This window comes from Cheilinus undulatus, linkage group 3 (assembly GCF_018320785.1).
Source record: "Cheilinus undulatus linkage group 3, ASM1832078v1, whole genome shotgun sequence".
Lineage (NCBI taxonomy): Eukaryota > Metazoa > Chordata > Actinopteri > Labriformes > Labridae > Cheilinus > Cheilinus undulatus.
Genome location: NC_054867.1, coordinates 18,165,407 through 18,183,855, shown reverse-complemented (window position 1 = coordinate 18,183,855; position 18,449 = coordinate 18,165,407). Strand labels below are relative to the sequence as shown.

The window sequence follows — 18,449 nt, the reverse complement described above, 5'->3', positions numbered from 1 at the left end:
GGTCTTACATGTGTTCATAGGAGGCAGCATGTCAGGGGCCTGTGGTAACTCCAGTCCTCGAACTCACAGAGCCAGTCGGCCGCTTTCTGCCGTCTTCCAGAGCCTGCAGCCACCAAGTTTGTGGAAAAACAGGAAGAGCACCTCTTCTCTGAACCAGGTGGGCTACACTTCCTATTCCCTTTTCTCATTCTAGACCAAACATTTAAAAGCCTGGCTTTTAAGGCTGAATTTAGATAATACTGCAATGAACATTAGTTTCCAGTAATTACATTTATACTTTCATAAAAGATTTTTAATGTCTTAAATGATTTTGAGAGAGAGACCCCACACATGAGGACAAAAAATGACAAATTTGCCAGTTTTGGACTTGTTGTTTATAGTGTGCAACAAGATGACAAACATGGCACACTAGACACAAACAAATTAATTAACCAACAACCAGAGTCTCCAATCTCAAAACTCCAAATCTAAGCACTCAAATGCTATTTCAGCCAATAATGTGATGTAGTTTGTTTAAGCATTGATTATGCAACATGTTTGGCATCAGGCTCCAACGTAATCACTCCTCACAGATTTTACATACAGAATTTGAGGAGTGATAAGATAACAGCTTAAACCCCCAGTTGGAGCCAACAGGTGGATGCTGGGGTGGAGGTGGATTGAAGGTGAGAGCACACTGCTTTCCAGGCAGCAGGTGATTGTAGCAGAGGAAGAGACCAGAAATCTTGCAGCTTCAACAGCCCACTAATTTAGGAGGTTGTGAATTACGTGATTTGATTAAGATGCATGTCAGGTGTGAATCGTTGCCCTTGAGATTATTGACAGAACTAACATCCTTCATTTCATTTTAGAGTAGCAAGCTAAATGTGGTGCTGCATATACTTTTATTTAGGGTTATGGTACGGGTTACAACATTTCCTTTCAGAAATATACAGTGTCTCAGATTAATGGTGTATAAGGGTGGCTGGCAGAAATGAACAGTGCAGCCAGACCCCTCTCTCCTGATCCACTATCATTCTGTTCCAGGATTTCTGAACATAATATTTACCATGTTTAATATTTACAATTTCCAATCGAAGCAGCCCAGACCATCTTCCAAGTAGATCAGGAAGGGTAAAATCTCTCTAAACACACCTCAAAACACAAGATAATTTGATAAGGTAAACTTTATACCCACGTAATAATTGGACTTTAGCTGACCTTTGCCTGAAGAGGGTAATCCAGCCCAAATCTGGTACAGATGTCTTGAAGTATCTACCTGCTCAAGACAGAAATATACTCATCCATGTTTTTATGCACCAGCCCGTATCCTTCCTCAGAAATATCAAAAGAACCCTAAGAATAAGCTTTTATTCTACTGTTCCCTGAGCCTCATTGTTTCCTTAAACTCTCACAAAGGTGAGTAGTCCTCTTTTTTACTCAAAAGAGATGACCATGCCATCTTTTTATATGAAAGTGGGATTAGGCACAAGAGTCTACAGCAAACCCTCTTATCAACCTTGATTGGTCACAGTTATAGTAATGTATGAAGTGTCAGAACTCACCATAAATGCATGTACATCAGTGTTCATTGTCAGTTCAAAGCCTTACAATAAAGGTGTTCCCTGACCGGGAATCGAACCCGGGCCGCGGCGGTGAGAGCGCCGAATCCTAACCACTAGACCACCAGGGACTTGTTTTGACATGTCTCAAACTTGTCTACAGGAATGTGTTGTATGTGTGACATCTGATCAGCTGTTCATGTCAGGGTGCAGTGAAAACAGCTGTCAGTAGAGGTCACTGTCTCTTATTTTTTAAGAGAAGGACAAACTGCAATGGAAGAACTGGGCAGTCCTCTTCCTGCATTTACAGCCACATTTATTGGCATCATTTATCTTTGTCATGTGTTCTTCAGGTGGCGCTGGCAGTAGAAGGCTCCACCATGAGCGGCAGCCTGCAGCGCCGGAAAAAGAGCAAGAGGAAATGGAAGCGGCTGTGGTTCCTCCTCAAAGACAAGGTGCTCTACACCTTCACAGCCCGTGAGGTGAGGGGGCACAGAGTCTCCCACACCAGCCCCAAAACACACACTCTTGTGATCAGTCTAGAAGCATTTCCTTACACCTTTATTCTGTCCTTTCTCTTTCTTTAAATGTTGTCGTTCAGATCTGTTAAACATCTACATTCCTGCTGTTCAGTCTGTATTCCTGTAAAAGAACTCTCTGTGACTAACAAAGGGATTCTCTGTGCCCTCTTCTTTTTAGAGATCTTCTTCTTCTTCTTGAAGTGTTAAATTCTTGATGTGTGCTTATAAATGCTGCCATAAAGGTTGATGTTTTAGTTTTGTACCTGTGTTTGAAAGCTTCTCTCTGCTTTCTTCAGGACAAAGTGGCTTCAGAGAGTCTACCACTGCAGGGCTTTACAGTCAAGTTGACTGAGAGACCAGAGGGCGGGGAGAGCACCAACATGTTTCATCTTTATCACAAGAAGACCCTGTACTACACCTTTAGAGCTGACGATCAACACACAGCACGCAGGTAGGCACAGGCACTTTTTATACCATGATGATACATCTGTGAGTGTTTATGAAAAATGTTCCCTGACCGGGAATCGAACCCGGGCCGCGGCGGTGAGAGCGCCGAATCCTAACCACTAGACCACCAGGGACTGTGCTATTGCTGTTTGGCATGTGTGCAATCCATGAGAACAGGCAGGGAGGATAAGATACCCATTATGCCTAGCATTGTGTCTCTATACCCCACTGTCTAAAAGGGCCTACACTCACCGGCCACTTTATTAAGTACATCTTGCTAGTAATGGGTAGGACCCCCTTTTGCCTTCAGAACTGCCTTAATTCTTCGTGACATAGTTTAAACAAGGTGGTGGAAACATTCCTCTGAGTTTTTGGTCCATATTGACATGATAGCATCACGCAGTTGCTACAGATTTGTCCGCTTCAAATCCAGTCTCCCGTTCCACCACATCCCAAAGGTGCCCTATTGGCTTGAGATCTGGTGACTGTGGGGGCCATCAGAGTACAGTGAACTCATGTTAAAGAAACCAGTTTGAGATGATTTGAGCTTTGTGACATGGTGCATTATCCTGCTGGAAGTAGCCATCAGGAGATTTGTACACTGTGGTCTTAAAGGGATGGACATGTTCAACAACAATACTCAGGCAGGCTGTGGCGTTAAAACGATGCTCAATTGGCACTAAGGGGCTCAAAGAGTGCCATGGAAGTATCCCCCACACCAGCCTAAATCATTGATACAAGTCAGGATACATCCTTTAATGTTGTTTACGCCAAATTCTAACCCTGAATTCTAACCTTGAATGTCACAGCTGAAAGCCAGACTTATTAGACCAGGCAACAGTTTTCCAATCTTCTATCATCCCCTGCAAATTGTAGCCTCAGTTTCCTATTATTGAGTAGCTTAACAACAAATGGAAGGCGTTTTGATCATTTATCAGATTGTATACTAAAGGTTTTAAGGAAATTATTGATCATGTTGATTAGATAGAGGTCAGTGTTAATTTTTTTGACTAAAACTGTCACTAAAAATGTTTGTTGACAGCCTTTTTTCCACATGAACGACCACATCTTTGAAAACAAACAAAATTAAGTTCTCGTCCAGCCTAACTTTGCAAAGCAGATGGCTATGCCCGTTTCCTTGTTTCTCACTGGCGAATCCATTTTGCAAAGCTCCTGTCTGAACCATTTGGGCCCGGTTAGAAAGTGACAGGACTAATCAGTGTCAAAGGGGCAGTACTTCGGGGGCGGCAGAGTCGTGACATAAGTGAGTAGCGAAAAGAGGCTGGTGCAAGTATGGCGAAAGAGAGTGGCGTGGATGCTGCTAAAGCATCAGTTTTATCAGAACTTGACAACATTTCTTCATTAAGAAAGAAAACAACTCATTGCTGTTCTTTATTAAAAGAAGAACAAAGAACAGCAATGAGTTGTTTTCTTTTCAAAAACGACAAAAGTCGTGTACTGACATGTCTGTAGTCGCCATGGTTGTTATGCAGCTCTGGCACACCTTGCTTACGGCTATGTCACATGTTTTGTTGCTCTGATTGGCCCGTAAGGATGTAATAGACAGAACATTCATGCAATCGCCCTCCAAGTTTTTTTTTTTCAAAGGCTCTGCCCTTTCTCAAACCCGTCTATGGATGGTCAACCAGATGGATGTGTTTCACACATCCATCTGGTTGACCATTGCGTGCCAGATTACCTCCAGCTGTTGCTTTGACTAAAACTAGACTAAAATTGAATTTTGTTTTTGTCGAACATTCAAAATCCATTATAAATCTCTTCTGTGGGTAAATTTGTCAAAATACAATGCATTTGTGTCTCTTCTGACTTTCAGCTGTAGAAAGCAGGGACCTCAGGTTTTGCAGGGTCTGTAGAACACACTAACATGATTTGGTACCAGATTTAGGCAATAAATGCTTTGACTGAAAGCAAAGACTAAAATGTGAGGACTATTTATGGGCCTAGACTAAAATATGTCTTGAGTTTTCCTCGACTGAAACCATAAAGGGTAGGAAGGACAAAAATGTTATTAAAACTAAAATAAATGTAATCTAAAGACTACAGCCGAGACTAAAATTAAGATAGCTGTCAAAATGAACGCTGCTAGAGGTCCCATGAACTGTGTATCATCACACATGATACAACAGGCTGTAAAGATTTAAAACAATCCCTGCTTGTGCAAAGATGAATTAGAACAGTTACTACTGTGGAAAATTTCAATAAACTCTAAATTTTGAGAAACTTACTTTTCATATAAGAATGAAATTACACAAAATTATTTTAAAACTAAGTAATAAAAATGAGTAAAACCAAGACAAAAGCAATGGATGTAAGAAAGTCTTTTAAGGCTTTTTTTAATTTATAAAATCTAATTCTGTATGTGGTAATGTGCCTAGCAAAGGTTGTTTTTGTTTTTTAACACTTTCTAGCAGTGGCCATTACAGAGGTCAAGTTATTATGACTTACAGTCTTTATGCTCATGCTCCAAAAACATTCGTGCTTCATTTTTCATAATGAAACCAGAAGTTCTTTTTTCTAAACCTTCCCTTGAAAGTCCTTCCCCTCAGTCCTCAGGCTTGTGCTGAACAGTGTACATTATGCAACTTTTTGCACAATATGCATCTAACACTAGTCTCTGAGAGTTGAACGTGGACTTTAAACCCCTGTGTAAAACTGTTCCTTTCTCTTTTGTTTCAGATGGGTCAATGCCATGGAGGAGGCTACTGTTTTATAGCAGCTGCTCACACCCTGCTGTCTGTGACTGCTAGTACACAACATAGCTACCTGCTGCATCTGAACTCTATCAGTAAGGATTCATCACAGCTGACCTGCTGGGGAATATTGTGACAATGGGTCTATTTCATCAGCAGAATGGACCTGGACAAGGCTGCCACCCAGTGGTAGTCAGAGGAACACTACCATGTCAACAGAAGTGGAATCTTCTCTATGGAGTCTGGTCTATAAGATAAACACTCTTCTGATCCCAGTTTGCTGATCCAGCAGAAAGCAGAAGCCTTAACCTTTAAAGGCAGCTCAGATTAGTCAAACGCTCTCATTAAAGGACATTTTGTTTCTCATGTTTTATTTTTTTTTAAAGACGAACTCACTGAAGGTTTCTCTTCTACACAATTTCTTGATTTCCTTTTTTTTGTACGTTGTTGTCTTTTATCACTGGATTATTTTACCACTCATTTGTTCCTGCATTTTTATACATGAGACCTTGACCCAGCCTTTTTTCTGTGATGGAATAATATTCTTTAAAATGATCAGAACAAACTATGCTATGATAGTATTCACAGTTATAAAAGAGGAAATATTTGCCTTTTGAAATATATATAGTGAATTATAAACTGCAGATATTACTGACTTGTTTGTATAGAAATCATGTGACATGATGTTCTGAGTAACAGGTCATTTAGCCCACCATAGTGTTTGTACATTTTATGACTTTATGAGATTTCTACATGTAATGAGCCTACTGAATGACCCTCAGCATGACGACGATTCCACACAGTTTCTTTAATCTTTCAAAGATGCTTTGAATCTGTAGTTTTTGAAAAATGTTTCATACTCTTCTAAAGTGCCAGTTGATTTCTTCCAGTTGAATGCAGTGCAATTTGCTATTGATGAATGTGCCTGAGATGACATTGAATATCTTTTTGTTATCAAAGTACTGTACTACTGTTGAGTCTCCTCCACAGACCTTGACTACATTTGCTTTTTGTCTACTCTTGAATACCGAGTCCATGTAGTATTTTCAGCAGCTCAGTCACAGTACAGTAAAATAAGAATATATGTTAGTGCCCCTGTTACTCTCCCCTTCTCTCATGCTGTATATACCCTGATAGAAATGTTGATTCTTAAACTTTAACTCTTCATACTGTCCACCTACAGCCTGTCCATGTCAGATTCATCTGAGCCGCTCATGTCTTCAGCAGTAGTTATGACACTGGACTCTTTCTCTTCACTGCAGTCTCTACATAATCACTCCTTTCCTTTTCAATAACCTCAAGGCATTACTTTCAGAATGCAGCTGAACTTTATGTGATCTTTTAACCCGTCTCACTGCATTATTTCAAAAGCACACATTTGTTCATCATGTACTGTTCTGCTTTTCTACATGTGTTTTATGTGACATCTCTATATTCTTATTATGGATTGTACCTCTTGCATACTGTGCATTGTAAATGTTAATGTATATAGAAGCGTATAGAAATAAACTCCTTTAAAATCTTAGCTGAATGTGTAGTGAAGCCTGTTTCATATGGAAACAATGTGGAAACATGCATTGATCCTCATTCCTAACAGTGCCCAGCATAACAACAATGATTATGAAGCACAAGGTTCATTTTTGTCAAAATTATGTCTGATCATTTAGGACAAAATTTCCATGACTTTTCCTGTTCATGCCGTTAATAGTTTCAGAGATATATGATCTACCGGCTGAATTTTTAACCACTGAAATTAATGAATACATTTCAGAATCTCTACTTTTCAACTTCATTCAAGCATCCACTTGGAAATTCCACTAAACCTTTGAAATATTTCCATCACAATCGCCTGCCTTTTCAGTATGACTCAAAATTTTCATATTCATATTTTATTTTTACAGTGACCTTTAAAAGCTGATCAAAAATATTAGTCCTTTAAGGTATTTTACATTAATTTTAATGACACTGAATTTTCCGAATAGTAATGCAACAAGCATTAGCTGTTTAGCATTCACCATCTTTCATGGACAACATTTTTAAACTGATTTAGACACAAGCATCAACAGTGTCTGTTTATTTTGCATGCGGCGTTAACAGCTCATTTTCTTCACAGACTGCATTCCCTAGTTTTATATACAACAGCTTATGTTGACATAAAGTGCTCATATTATTTTGTACCTATATCCATCAGCTTGATTTGCATAATAAGTGCAGGGTGATGAATAACATTTCAATTACAATTTCAGACTCCCACAATCATGAAAGCAAGAGTCTGAACAGTTACTTTCCCACATGCTGTGTTGCACTAATTTTGTCCAGAGGTTTAGTTTACTATTTTATTAAGTTTGCCCCACAGATTTCTTCTACAGGAGGAATGACCCAACAGACAGTACATGATGAATGTAAACACTGAGAGCAGCCTCATGTACTCACTCTTGAGTTGCTCTATCCCCTTGATGGCTTTGTTTAGAAGGTCCACTGCCTCCTTCTTGATATCCTTGGCTCTCTGGTTGATACTGATCAGACCTCCAGACTCTCCGCCAAGAGAGTCCATCTTCATCTGCAGCTCCTGATACCTCTTCTCTGTGTCGTTCAGGCTCTAAAGGACCACACAGTGTTGTTAGAAACGATTCTGTTTACGTTCAATAAAGACAAAAATTCACCAAAGTAGTGTCAGTTTTTTCAGTGCAAATGTATAAACACAACTTGTTGCCCACAGACTCACCTGCTGCAGTGAGGTTGCTGCACGTGTGGCGTTATCAGCCTGAGCTTTGGCGTCCTTTGCCATTTGTCTGTTCATCTCCGTCTTGTTCCTCAGAGCTTCCACCCCCATGGAGAGGTTGGTTAAACGCATCACAACGTCCATCTGCTTCTCCTCCAGCTGCTTCAGCCTCTCATCCACCTAGGAGATGACAAAAAAGTAAGAATTAGGGGGCAAACAAAGAGATCTGGGAGAGTGCAAAGCTCTGATGTTGGAAAGAAGCAATAATCAGTTTTTAAAAGCACTCTGAAGACAGCTGTCCTTTCCTTTGATTCAACAGTGGAAGTAAGGGGAATCTCCATCTACACCAATTATAGTTCACAACAAATAAAATCACAAAGCAGCATTTCCAGGTTTCTGTACCTTGGTTGGGGCATTTCTGCTACTGTCGAGGTTGTTTTGAGCCTCCTTCAGGGCTGCTCTTGCTTTCTTGATGGCCTTCTCAGACACATCCAACGCCTTCTAGGTGTTTCTGGCTGCATCCTTCACTCCCTCTGCGTTCTTCCTGCACAATAAGAAATCAAACAGCGAGAAGGCTCATTTTACTTCTATTCTTATCTGTGCTGATAAACGGACATTAGCTAATTGATTAAAATTTTACTTTACAAAAGGAAACCTTGAAAGCATTTTAACACCAACACATAACATAATTACAACATCAGAGTTGGCTCTGACTGTTATCAGTGCATATGCACTGAACAGCAGTTCTGTGTACCCTGCCTTCTTGGAGTCTTTGGGGGGTTTCCTGGAAGGGGTGCCACCTGTAGACTCCGTTGTCAAACTGGGGGACTTTTAACACCCATGTTGGGAACGATGGAGACTCCTAGAGGGGGGGTGGGTGATTGGGAGGAACGGCCTGCTGGGTCTGAAACCAAGTGGTGCGATGTTATTGGACTTCTATGCTAGTCTATGCGAACATAAGGATGCTCATAAGTGTAAATGGTACCAGAGCACCCCGGGACAAAGGTCAATGATCAACTTTGTTGTTGTTTCATCAGATCTGCGGCCGTATGTTCTAGACGCTCAGGTGAAAAGATGAGTGGAGCTGTCAACTAATTACCACCTGGTGGTGAGATGGATCAGATGGCCAGGGAAGCTGCTGGAATGACCTGGTAAACCTCAACACTCTGGCCTCTCTCTCTCAACCCGGATTCCGTTCTGGCCATGGGACAGTGGACCAGCGCTTTACTCTTGCAGAGCTTCTTGAGGAAGCATGGGAGTTTGCACATCCAGTCTATCTTCTTAATGTATTTAGGGATCATATTAAATAAAATATTTGTTATGGTCTTTAAGATTTTCTACTTAAACTAGTTTCTAAAAAGGCTCAACTGAAAAACACAACAATTCAATGTGTCTGTCAAAATAGTTTTGCAAATAAAAATTCATACTCTGGTCATTTTAAATTATCAGTAAAAAATAAAACACCTGATTGATGTCGCAAATAAACAGAATATGTCTGATTGTACTTGTTTGCTGTTTTGTCTGGCTTCTTTCAATGTGCTCCTTATCTCAAGGGCATTGGAAACAAGGCAAACTATAATGTTCCTTCATGAATAAATAAAGGTTTGAAATGAAATTAATGAGGGTTTTTCCACTGGGAAATTTAACAGAAGTGTCAATAAAAACCAAATCATCTCCATAAATACCTCAGATTATGATGAAAAAATGGATCATTACTCAACGTTATCAGTAGACAGTACTACCAACAATTGATTGACTACTTGCAGTTCATCTACGAGTTTTGTTAGTTTTCCACTAAAAGACCACAAATGTTCAAATAGATTTGAATAACAAATGAGAGACAGCTAAAACTACATGTATAACTTAAATAATTCTTAGAAAGAAAAGTTACTCGTCTAAAGTATTACTTTAAAAATATTGTTGGTTTATCCAATCACCTCTGAGAATTTTCTTGAAAAGTCCTGTCCTTCCCACATGCGTTGTATGGGGTACTTTCAGATGAATCTTACACAAATCAAACATTAAATAATCCTATATACCATGAATATGATTGTGTAGTAGGTTAATATGGACTCCTACAAAGATAAACAAAGCCATAAGAACGGATGATATAAAATGTTAAAATCCTTTAAAATCATTATTTTTGGGGGCATGTTTAAACCCTTGCTAATGCTAATTTGACATCTTTGTGTTTACAGTGTTTCTGAAACATTCTTTGTGCCTGTTTTGTTTTGCAGTGTGTAGTAGCAGTTCACCTCAGAGACCACAACTACTGCCAGATGGCAATAGTCTCAGAACCAATTCACCTCAGGGACCACGACCACTGCCGGATGGCTAGAGTATCAGCATGCTTGGCAGAAAGACAGCATCGTGCTCCCACTCGACATCCGTGCTGCAGGAGTGATCAGGACTCCTCTCATCACCACTCAGCTCCAAAAGCTGAACGGCAAAAAAGAAGAGGAAGCGGACCCCTGCTGTCCGTCCAACCACCTCTTCTGCCTGTCAACAGCATCCCAATGTTGCTGAACTTCCAGCTGTGGCCCTAAGACTGGAGACCCTAACACCACCAGAGGACCTACCCCACGTCTCTGCCCTCCCAGGTCTCCAGCCCTCCACCTCTCAAAAGCAGGATGACAGCCCACTGGAGATCCACGGCTGTACATCCGAGGAGTACAAGCTGCTCTATCACTCCATGGTAGATGAAATGAGCAGCTACCCAAACAGTCGAAAGCGCCCCTACAGCCGAGAACTGGGGCTTTGAATTAAGCAGAGGCTTTGGGAGAAGATGGGTCGACCGACATTCACTGAGACCGCTGACGAGACAGGACTCGTGCGTGTGGATGTGGCGTATGGGGTTGGTGTTTATCCACCCCTTTATGACTCGAATGTTTCCGGGGAGCCACAGCCCAAAGAACCCCCAAAGAAGAGTGGAAAGGACAACTCCCAGCCCCACCACTAAACTCCGGGAGCTGTACAGCCAAAGAAGGCAAAGTGGAACTTTGTCGTTCATCCGGCCTCCTCCTCTGCCACGCAGAACCCTTTTACTGATGCCGATCCACCAGGGGACCAACTTCAGGTCTCTGTGCTCCCCAATCCCAAGACCTCCACCTCTCCAATACTCTAGTCCACTGAAGATCCATGGTTACTCAGTGGAGGAGTATAAGTTGAATATCACACTGTGGTAGACGACTTCACAGCTACCAGAATGGCTGAAAGGATCCCTACAGCCAGGATCTGGGGCTTCAAATGAAGTTAAAGCTGTGGGAGAGAATGGGTCAACCGGCATTCACAAAGACCACCAATGAGACAGGACTCATTCATGTGAATGTGTCATATGGGGTTAGTGTTTAGACATCCCTATATGATGTAGATTTTTCTAGGGAGCCGCAGCAAAGAGAACCCTCCAAAAAGAGAGTAAAGAACTGAAACGAAAGTCTTTACAGTCTCTACAATAGTATTTGTAAATAGTTTTATTTGAATATTGTAAATGTAGTAGTTTAAGGTTAAGATTTATAGGATTAAGTTTTATTCATCATAGCACATCACATTTTGGGTTAAAGTACAAGGGACTGTCTTTCTCCACCAACTGCCAGGACAAAACTATGGTCTTCCAAACAACCTTGCTCAAATCTTCTACCGCAAGAAAAAACAATCAGCAAGCCACCAAACAGCCTCTATCCTGAACAAGAAAAAAAACATCTTCGATCTCCACCTGACAGCAGCTGTACCACCACATAGCTGCATATGGGCATAACATCTCCCTAGCCTTCACAGCCTCCAAAAAAAAAATAATAATAAGCCTCTGCCTGTTTCATAACAAGGAAAGCAGCCTCCAGGTTTAAGTGTTTATTTACACACTACAGCCTCCTCCACCTTCAGCTTGTGACTTCAGTAACCAACCAAAAAGTCTAACCCCAGACTGACAAGAGACTGAAAAAAGCCCTTGGACATCTCAATGGTAGCAACAATTTTCTGGGGATGTAAAAAAACTCCAACATCAAAAAAAAAACCCAAGGAGTGTAAGCAAACATGTCCTGCAGTCTCCAGTGACAACATGCCCCATTCAGGACAAGGATTCTGCAGAAAAGGTAGGATAAAAATGTGCAACACAACCTGCAAGGGCAGGGGGATGCAGACTTTTGGCAGATGATTTAGTCCAAATTTCTCTATGGAGCCTTGTGCCAATGAGAAAGGGTAAGACTGGCAGCAGGAGGATGTGACGAAGGGATGGACCTGGATGAAGTCCTCAAGCCACAAACAGCATCAGCCCCTTGCAGCTATCTTCAACCTGTGCCAGCACCAAGAGCTTATGGCCATTCAGCTGTGGAGGTTAGGCTATTCCTGCAATGGATGTACAGCCTCTGACTCCAACAGCAGCAGTTTGCCTGCATGCCCCGATCAGAAACTCTAACCTCACACACTGACAAAAGACTGCAAAGCCCCTTGCACCTTTCAATTGTGGCAACAATTTTCTGGGGATGTGAAAATCTCAGAAAACTTCCAAAAAAAAAAAGGAGGGGGGGGGGGGAGTCACTAAAGTCCAGCTTTGACCAAAGACTTGCAAAGATTCAAGCTGGCACAATTTTTTCCTCTCCAAGAATCACTACCTTATCTTGGTGGAGGGGTTTGCGTGTCCCTGTGAACCTGGGAACTATGTTGTTGGGAACACTACCCCCTGGTAGGGTCTCTTAAGGCAAACTGGCCCCGGGGAGAGTCCGGACTAAGAGCGGTTCAAGGAAACGACACGTATAACAATCCAGATGCCATCTGACACAGTGAATGAATGTACATTTCATGTCCATAATAAAACACTGACATCTGTTGATTCCTTTATTGAAAAAAAAAACTTCAGAAAATTGTGTCACATCTTTCATTTCCTGTAATGTTTTACTTCAATTCCTTAATTTATGTTGGAAGTGTTTTTTTTTTATTTTGTTAGCCTGAGTAAAAAAAAGGGAAAGTTAAATTATCTATTAAAATTATATGGAAGTTAAATTTTGATTGAAGTTCAAAAGTTGTTTAATGTAGGGGATTAGTAAATCAAATCATAGAAACTGAAACATTTACAGTACGTAATGCACATTTCAAGTGTTTGCTTTTGCTATTCTTAAGAAAATCCAAGTTTTAAGTGTTGTTACGGCCGCCATATTCTGGGAACTTTACCTCCCTCCCTTTGAGTGTGTGTAAGTGTTCTGATGTGTGTGTCTACGTGTTCTGGTGTGAGTGTCTGCCCCTGCAGCTCTCAGGTTGCCACTGCTGTAGGAGTTGATTCAGTGATTCCGTCCACCTGCGCCAGGGAAGGCTGACTGGCGCGGAGGTTCACCAGCCTAATCCACCAATCAGAAGGACTTAAGGAGCCGGCAGACCAGACTTCACCAGCAAGCTGTAGCCAGCCATGCTTGCATGCCTCCTTGACATTGTTGTTAACTTCTGTATTTCTGTAACCCTGCTGAGGCACCAGAATTTGTGAACCAGGTGGCCTAGTTACTTTTAGGAGCACATTGCACGCCCACTTACTTTTTATATCTGTTAGACACATCAGTTTTGGGTGCTGTTACTGTATTTCCTTTCCGTTAGAGTAGTCAGGTTTTTGTTTCTTTTCTTTTGCTAAAAACTCAGGAGTTTTAAAACTCTAGGATAGAATCTCCTTTTGTTGTCCTTTTCCACCTTTTGCACAGCACTCATTTAGTCCTTAGTTGCCTCACCTTTGTTACTGTTAAAAATCTTACTTTTGTTAATAAATAACTTTACTTTAACCTCTTAACATCTGGTTTTGATGTTACTTCCCTTTCCCCTAACAAGCTGATCGCAACAAGTGTCTCACCTGAGAATCCAGAGGTGAGGTAGTCTTCCACCAGGTGCTGTTTTTCAGCCACAGTTGTGTTGATGTCTCTCAGTTGTCTCTCTGAATTAGTCAATGTGCATCTTAGTGCCTCTTCTTCTGCTGATGTTGTGTTCAGGTCTCGAACACTCAAAAGATGCCCATCAGTCGGGGCAAGCTCAGCTCTGAAACACGTGGATTAATGTATGTTATGAACTACGATCTAGAAATTATACTAGTTGAGCAAACTTGTCATCAAAAACATTGTGTGGCATCATCACCTGAGGTCATCAATGCTCTGTCCGATCAGCTGGTAGATCCTGTCCCTCTCCTCAGTACTGGTCAGGTGCTTCACCTGCTTCAGCTTCTTCTCCAGCTGTGCAATGCGTTTTTCTCCAAGTACAAAACTGAGCACAGCTTGCAGATACAGTCACACTAACACTAAAGTAACTGCTGATAAGCTGCACGTGTCCTGTAAAAAGTGACTGTGTTCAGTCACATATGTCAGGTTTAAATATTTTGTAATTAACGATGTAGGATATTTTCATTGTGTCATTCTACTTTTCAATTGAAAGGAATTTGTAGTGTGTATGGTGTTTTTGGATCCTTACATAGAACAACTGGATTATAACTCTGCAAATATTAAAGCATCTAACTCATAACTGTTTTTAAAAATGTAAACAGCAATAAAACCAGTTCACCATTCCAGGGGCATTTTTCAGATGCATTTTTTATTTACTTTTTTTTTTTTTTTACCTTGACACTGGGTCACCCCAGTGCTCACACTCATTGAACTGTCTCCCTCCAAACCCTGGACAACAGCGACACTGTTCTGTGAACTGTACAAGATAGTGACAGATTAATCAAAAAATATGATATGTGAGCTATTTTACAAGCAAGAGTGGAGCCACTGCTTGGACTTCATGTTGCTTCACAACAGTGGGGGCTAGTGCCAGTTTTTAACAGCTTTTCCCATCATTAGGACATATAGTGCCGTGAAAAAGTATTTGCCACCTTTATGACTCATATCGTTTTTGCATATTTATCACACTTAAATGTTTCGGATCATCAAGACAATTTTTTATATTTCACAAAGACAACCCAAGTAAATAGAAAATGCAGTGTCTGGATGATTATTTAATTTCTTTAAGGGGGGAAAAAATCGAAACCTATCTGGCCCTATGTGAAAAAGTAATTGCCCCCTGAACCTTATAGCTAATTGTGCCACCCTTGGCAGCAATAAGTGAAATCAAGCGTTTGCGATAACTGGTGATGACTCTTTTGCATTGCTGTGGAGGAATTTTGTCCCTCTCTTCTTCTCAGAATTGTTTTAACTCAGCCATATTAGAGGGGTTTCCAGCATGAACTGCCTGTTTAAGGTCCCACCACAGCATCTAAATTGCATTTAAGTCTGGACCCTGACTGGGCCTCTCCAAAACCTTGATTTTGTTCTTTTTGAGCCATTCAGAGGTGGACTTGCTGGTATGTTTCGGGTCGTTTTCTTGCTGCACAACCCAAGAGCGCTTGAGCTTGAGGGCAGGAATTGATGGGCGGACGTTCGCCTTCAGGATTTTCAGGTAGAAAGCAGAAATCAATGTTCCATCAATCACAGCAAGTGGTCCAGGTCCTGAAGTAGCAAAGCAGCCACAGACCATGACACTGCCACCACCATGTTTGACTGTTGGCATGATGTTCTTTTTATCAAATGCTGTTATTTTTTACTCCAGATGTAACGGGCCGCACACCTTTCTAAAAAGTCCAACTTTTGTCTGGTCAATCCAGAGAATATTTCTCCAAAAGTCTTGGGAATTATCAAGATGTTTTTTGGCAAATGTTTGACGACCCTTTACGTTGTTTTTGTCAGCAGTGGTTTTGGCCTTGGAACTCTCCCATGGATGTCATTTTTGCCCAGTGTCTTTCTTATGGTTAAATCATGAACTCTGACCTTAGCTGAGACCAGTGAGGCCTGCAGGTCTTCGGATGTCATTCTGGGTTCTCTTGTGACCTCCTGGATGAGTCATTGTTGCACTCTTGGAGTCATTTTGGTCACCAACCACTCCTGGGAAGGTTCACCACTGTTCCCAGTTTTCTCCATTTGTGGATAATGGCTCTGACTGTGGTTTGCTGGAGTTCCAAACCCTTGGAAATGGCTCTGTAACCTTTTCCAGACTGATAGATTTCAATCACTTTGTTTCTCATTTGTTCTTGAATTTCTTTGGATCGTGGCATGATGCATTTCTTTCTGAGATCTTGAAGCCTACTTCACTTTGTCTGACAGCTTCTATTTAAGTGATTTCTTCATTCAACAAATCTGGTAATCAGGCCTGGGTGTGGCCAGTGAAACTGAACTCAGCTTTCCAAAATTGTGGTTAATCAAAGTTAACTCATGATCTGACAAGGGGGAAATTACTTTTTTACACAGGGCCAGATAGGTTTGGATTTTTCCCCCTTAAATAATTAAATAATCATTCAAACACTGCATTTTCTATTTACTTGGGTTGTCCATGAAACACGAAAATTGGTTTGATGGTCCGAAAAATTTAAATGTGATAAATATGCAAAATCATCAGGAATCTTAAAGGGGGCAAATACTTTTTTAATGCACTGTAACTAAATGTAAAGAGAACAGGTTGTATTGAGTGTGGAGTGCTGGTTTTCCTGAGGACACTGCAGTAAGGACAACAGATGGTGGGCAGAGAAGGGCTGAGCAACTTAGGCACTGTGAATCTGTCTCATCACTGCAGGCTAAAAACTTTACTACCATATTATAGCTACTAAATGCACACACATCATATAGTGAAAACAGATAGTACTGTAAGAGCGACACAGCTGCAAAAAAACTACATGTTGTGGACTTTGCTGAATGAAATGAAATTGACCTAAATAAGGACAACTGAAAGTGAGCACAAACAAAATGAAATTTTGCTAAATAAAATGAGAGATTTGCAAGTTCACTGAGAAGACAGAGGTTAGTTACCTTAAAAACAATGTCTTTTTAACTAGAAAATTGTCATTTTAACAGACCCAAGGACTGTGATCACTTTTTTCTCTCTGATTGAGATGCCAATAAATAAGTGAAACCATTAAAAAGAAAATAAAATGCTCTAATAAGCATTTATCTTAAACTCAGTACAAGCTTTGACTCAGACTCATCCTCCACAGCCTTAACATGAACCCGTGAGCTCCATATTTTTCCAGTGATTTATCAAAGGCAGCTTAGAGCCCTGCAGACAGTCTTTATCTTTTATCCCTGCTCACTGAGTAACATCAGAGGATTTAATAAAAAGCAGCAAACATGGATTGGCTTTGAACAGTCTACTCACTGCAGACGAGCGTTAGCAGTTACGCCTCCATCTCTGAGCGCTCATCCACCGTGAGGCTGCTGCAACCGGTGGCGGACAATAAAGTCTGATATGAAGAGGGACAGTTTTTAGCAGTTTAGTATCACTCTACAGACACATGTCAAAGTCTTCCTGCTCTCTTTGGAACAGAAAGTTTAAAAAAACTGAACTTTTCTACCTCGTGACTCTTTAAAGTAAAGTGTTTTCAACTGTACAAGGCGCGAATCGTTCATAAAGTTCCTCTTGTTTGCTAAAAACACAGCTAGACCCCACTCACCGTGTTTCAGAGCCCTTGTATCAGGTGTACACTTGTGTTGTGCTCGGGTCCCGTGTCCCCCTCGGTCCACCTCCTGCGGAGGTCCCGGGGAGATACAGGTCTGGGCTGTTAGCGTGGGGAGTCCTCGGCTCCTGCGTCTCTCCGTTGGGGACCCCGGCCTGGGCTCCCGGGGCGGAGCGGGGTGGGGGTTGGGGGTCATCGGGGGGATCCCCTTGTGGGAGGATAAGGTAGTAAAGAATTTAACAGCAGCCGAGTGGACTGCTTTTGTCTACAGGTGGCGCCAAATCAACACAAAATAAAAGTTACAATAAAGGTTATTCAAAATTGAATAATTCTACACGGTTCATTTTTTAAAGTCCAACTGAGCTGTCCTGTAGAAGATCTACATCACATGTAAGAGGCTGAGATGTTCATCAGCAAAGTACACTTTCATTAACTTTGTTTATTTGATATAACACTAAATAAATATTCAAAAATAGGCTAAATAGTAGGGGGGACTGGGGCTGGTTATCCCACTTCTTACTCGTGCATGTATTTCCAATAATCAGTACATCTATCACTGATAAATGCTGTATTAGAAAAAAGACTTACAGTGAAAAGGAGAGCCCCTTTTCATTATTTAAGATGTTTTTTTTTTTAACAGCAAGTAATTAACAAAGACAAATTGTCCTACTTACCATACTTTGATTTGTTGTCATTTGGGTTTAGGCTAAATGAAAAACATATATGTTTAAAAAGCACCTTCCTGTGGGCTCTACTATAGCTATGAATGTGGATGGATCTTGGGGTTCAGTAATGATAACAGCAAAAACATTTTTCTCCCAATGATTTACAGTCACTTAGCCAATAGCAGTTGTTTTGAATAAAATAAATATTTAGTTTAGTAAGTACAGCTTCATTTTCTTAAGTCAGGCATCCAGCTGAATGTTTGTGTATTATGAGCTGAAAGTTATAAATTATATATATTTTAATGCCTGGTACCTGTTGCTCTGTTTGTGCTACTAATAACTAGAAAAAGTTGAATATTGTTAGCCTCATAGCATAATTGCCCAAGTCATATTTTAAGGC

At 40.9% G+C, this 18,449-nt stretch overlaps 1 protein-coding gene, 1 long non-coding RNA gene and 2 other non-coding genes across 6 annotated transcripts in view; 1 reads left to right on the top strand and 3 right to left on the bottom strand.

Moving 5' to 3' along the window:
* LOC121506549 (FYVE, RhoGEF and PH domain-containing protein 5-like) overlaps positions 1–6,745 on the top strand; it is a 57,962-nt gene extending 51,217 nt beyond the window's left edge. For 2 of the 3 annotated variants that reach the window (XM_041782388.1, XM_041782387.1), the window contains exons 18-21: positions 21–157; positions 1,895–2,023; positions 2,359–2,513; positions 5,207–6,745. In XM_041782388.1, the coding sequence (XP_041638322.1) occupies positions 21–157; positions 1,895–2,023; positions 2,359–2,513; positions 5,207–5,243 (458 nt within the window). In that variant the 3' untranslated portion in view covers positions 5,244–6,745. The remainder of the gene's footprint in view (positions 1–20; positions 158–1,894; positions 2,024–2,358; positions 2,514–5,206) is intronic. The other variant, XM_041782389.1, reaches the window with a different exon arrangement.
* Positions 1,601–1,672, bottom strand: trnae-cuc. Its single transcript has one exon. It is a non-coding gene; the product is annotated as a tRNA-Glu (tRNA).
* On the bottom strand, positions 2,572–2,643 carry trnae-cuc. The gene has a single exon. It is a non-coding gene; the product is annotated as a tRNA-Glu (tRNA).
* Positions 6,746–6,892: 147 nt separating the features above from the next.
* LOC121506696 lies at positions 6,893–8,441 on the bottom strand. The gene is made up of 3 exons (XR_005991689.1): positions 8,345–8,441; positions 7,946–8,122; positions 6,893–7,819 (listed from the first exon to the last, which is right to left on the bottom strand). It is a non-coding gene; the product is annotated as an uncharacterized LOC121506696 (long non-coding RNA).
* Between the last annotated feature and the right edge of the window lie 10,008 nt (positions 8,442–18,449).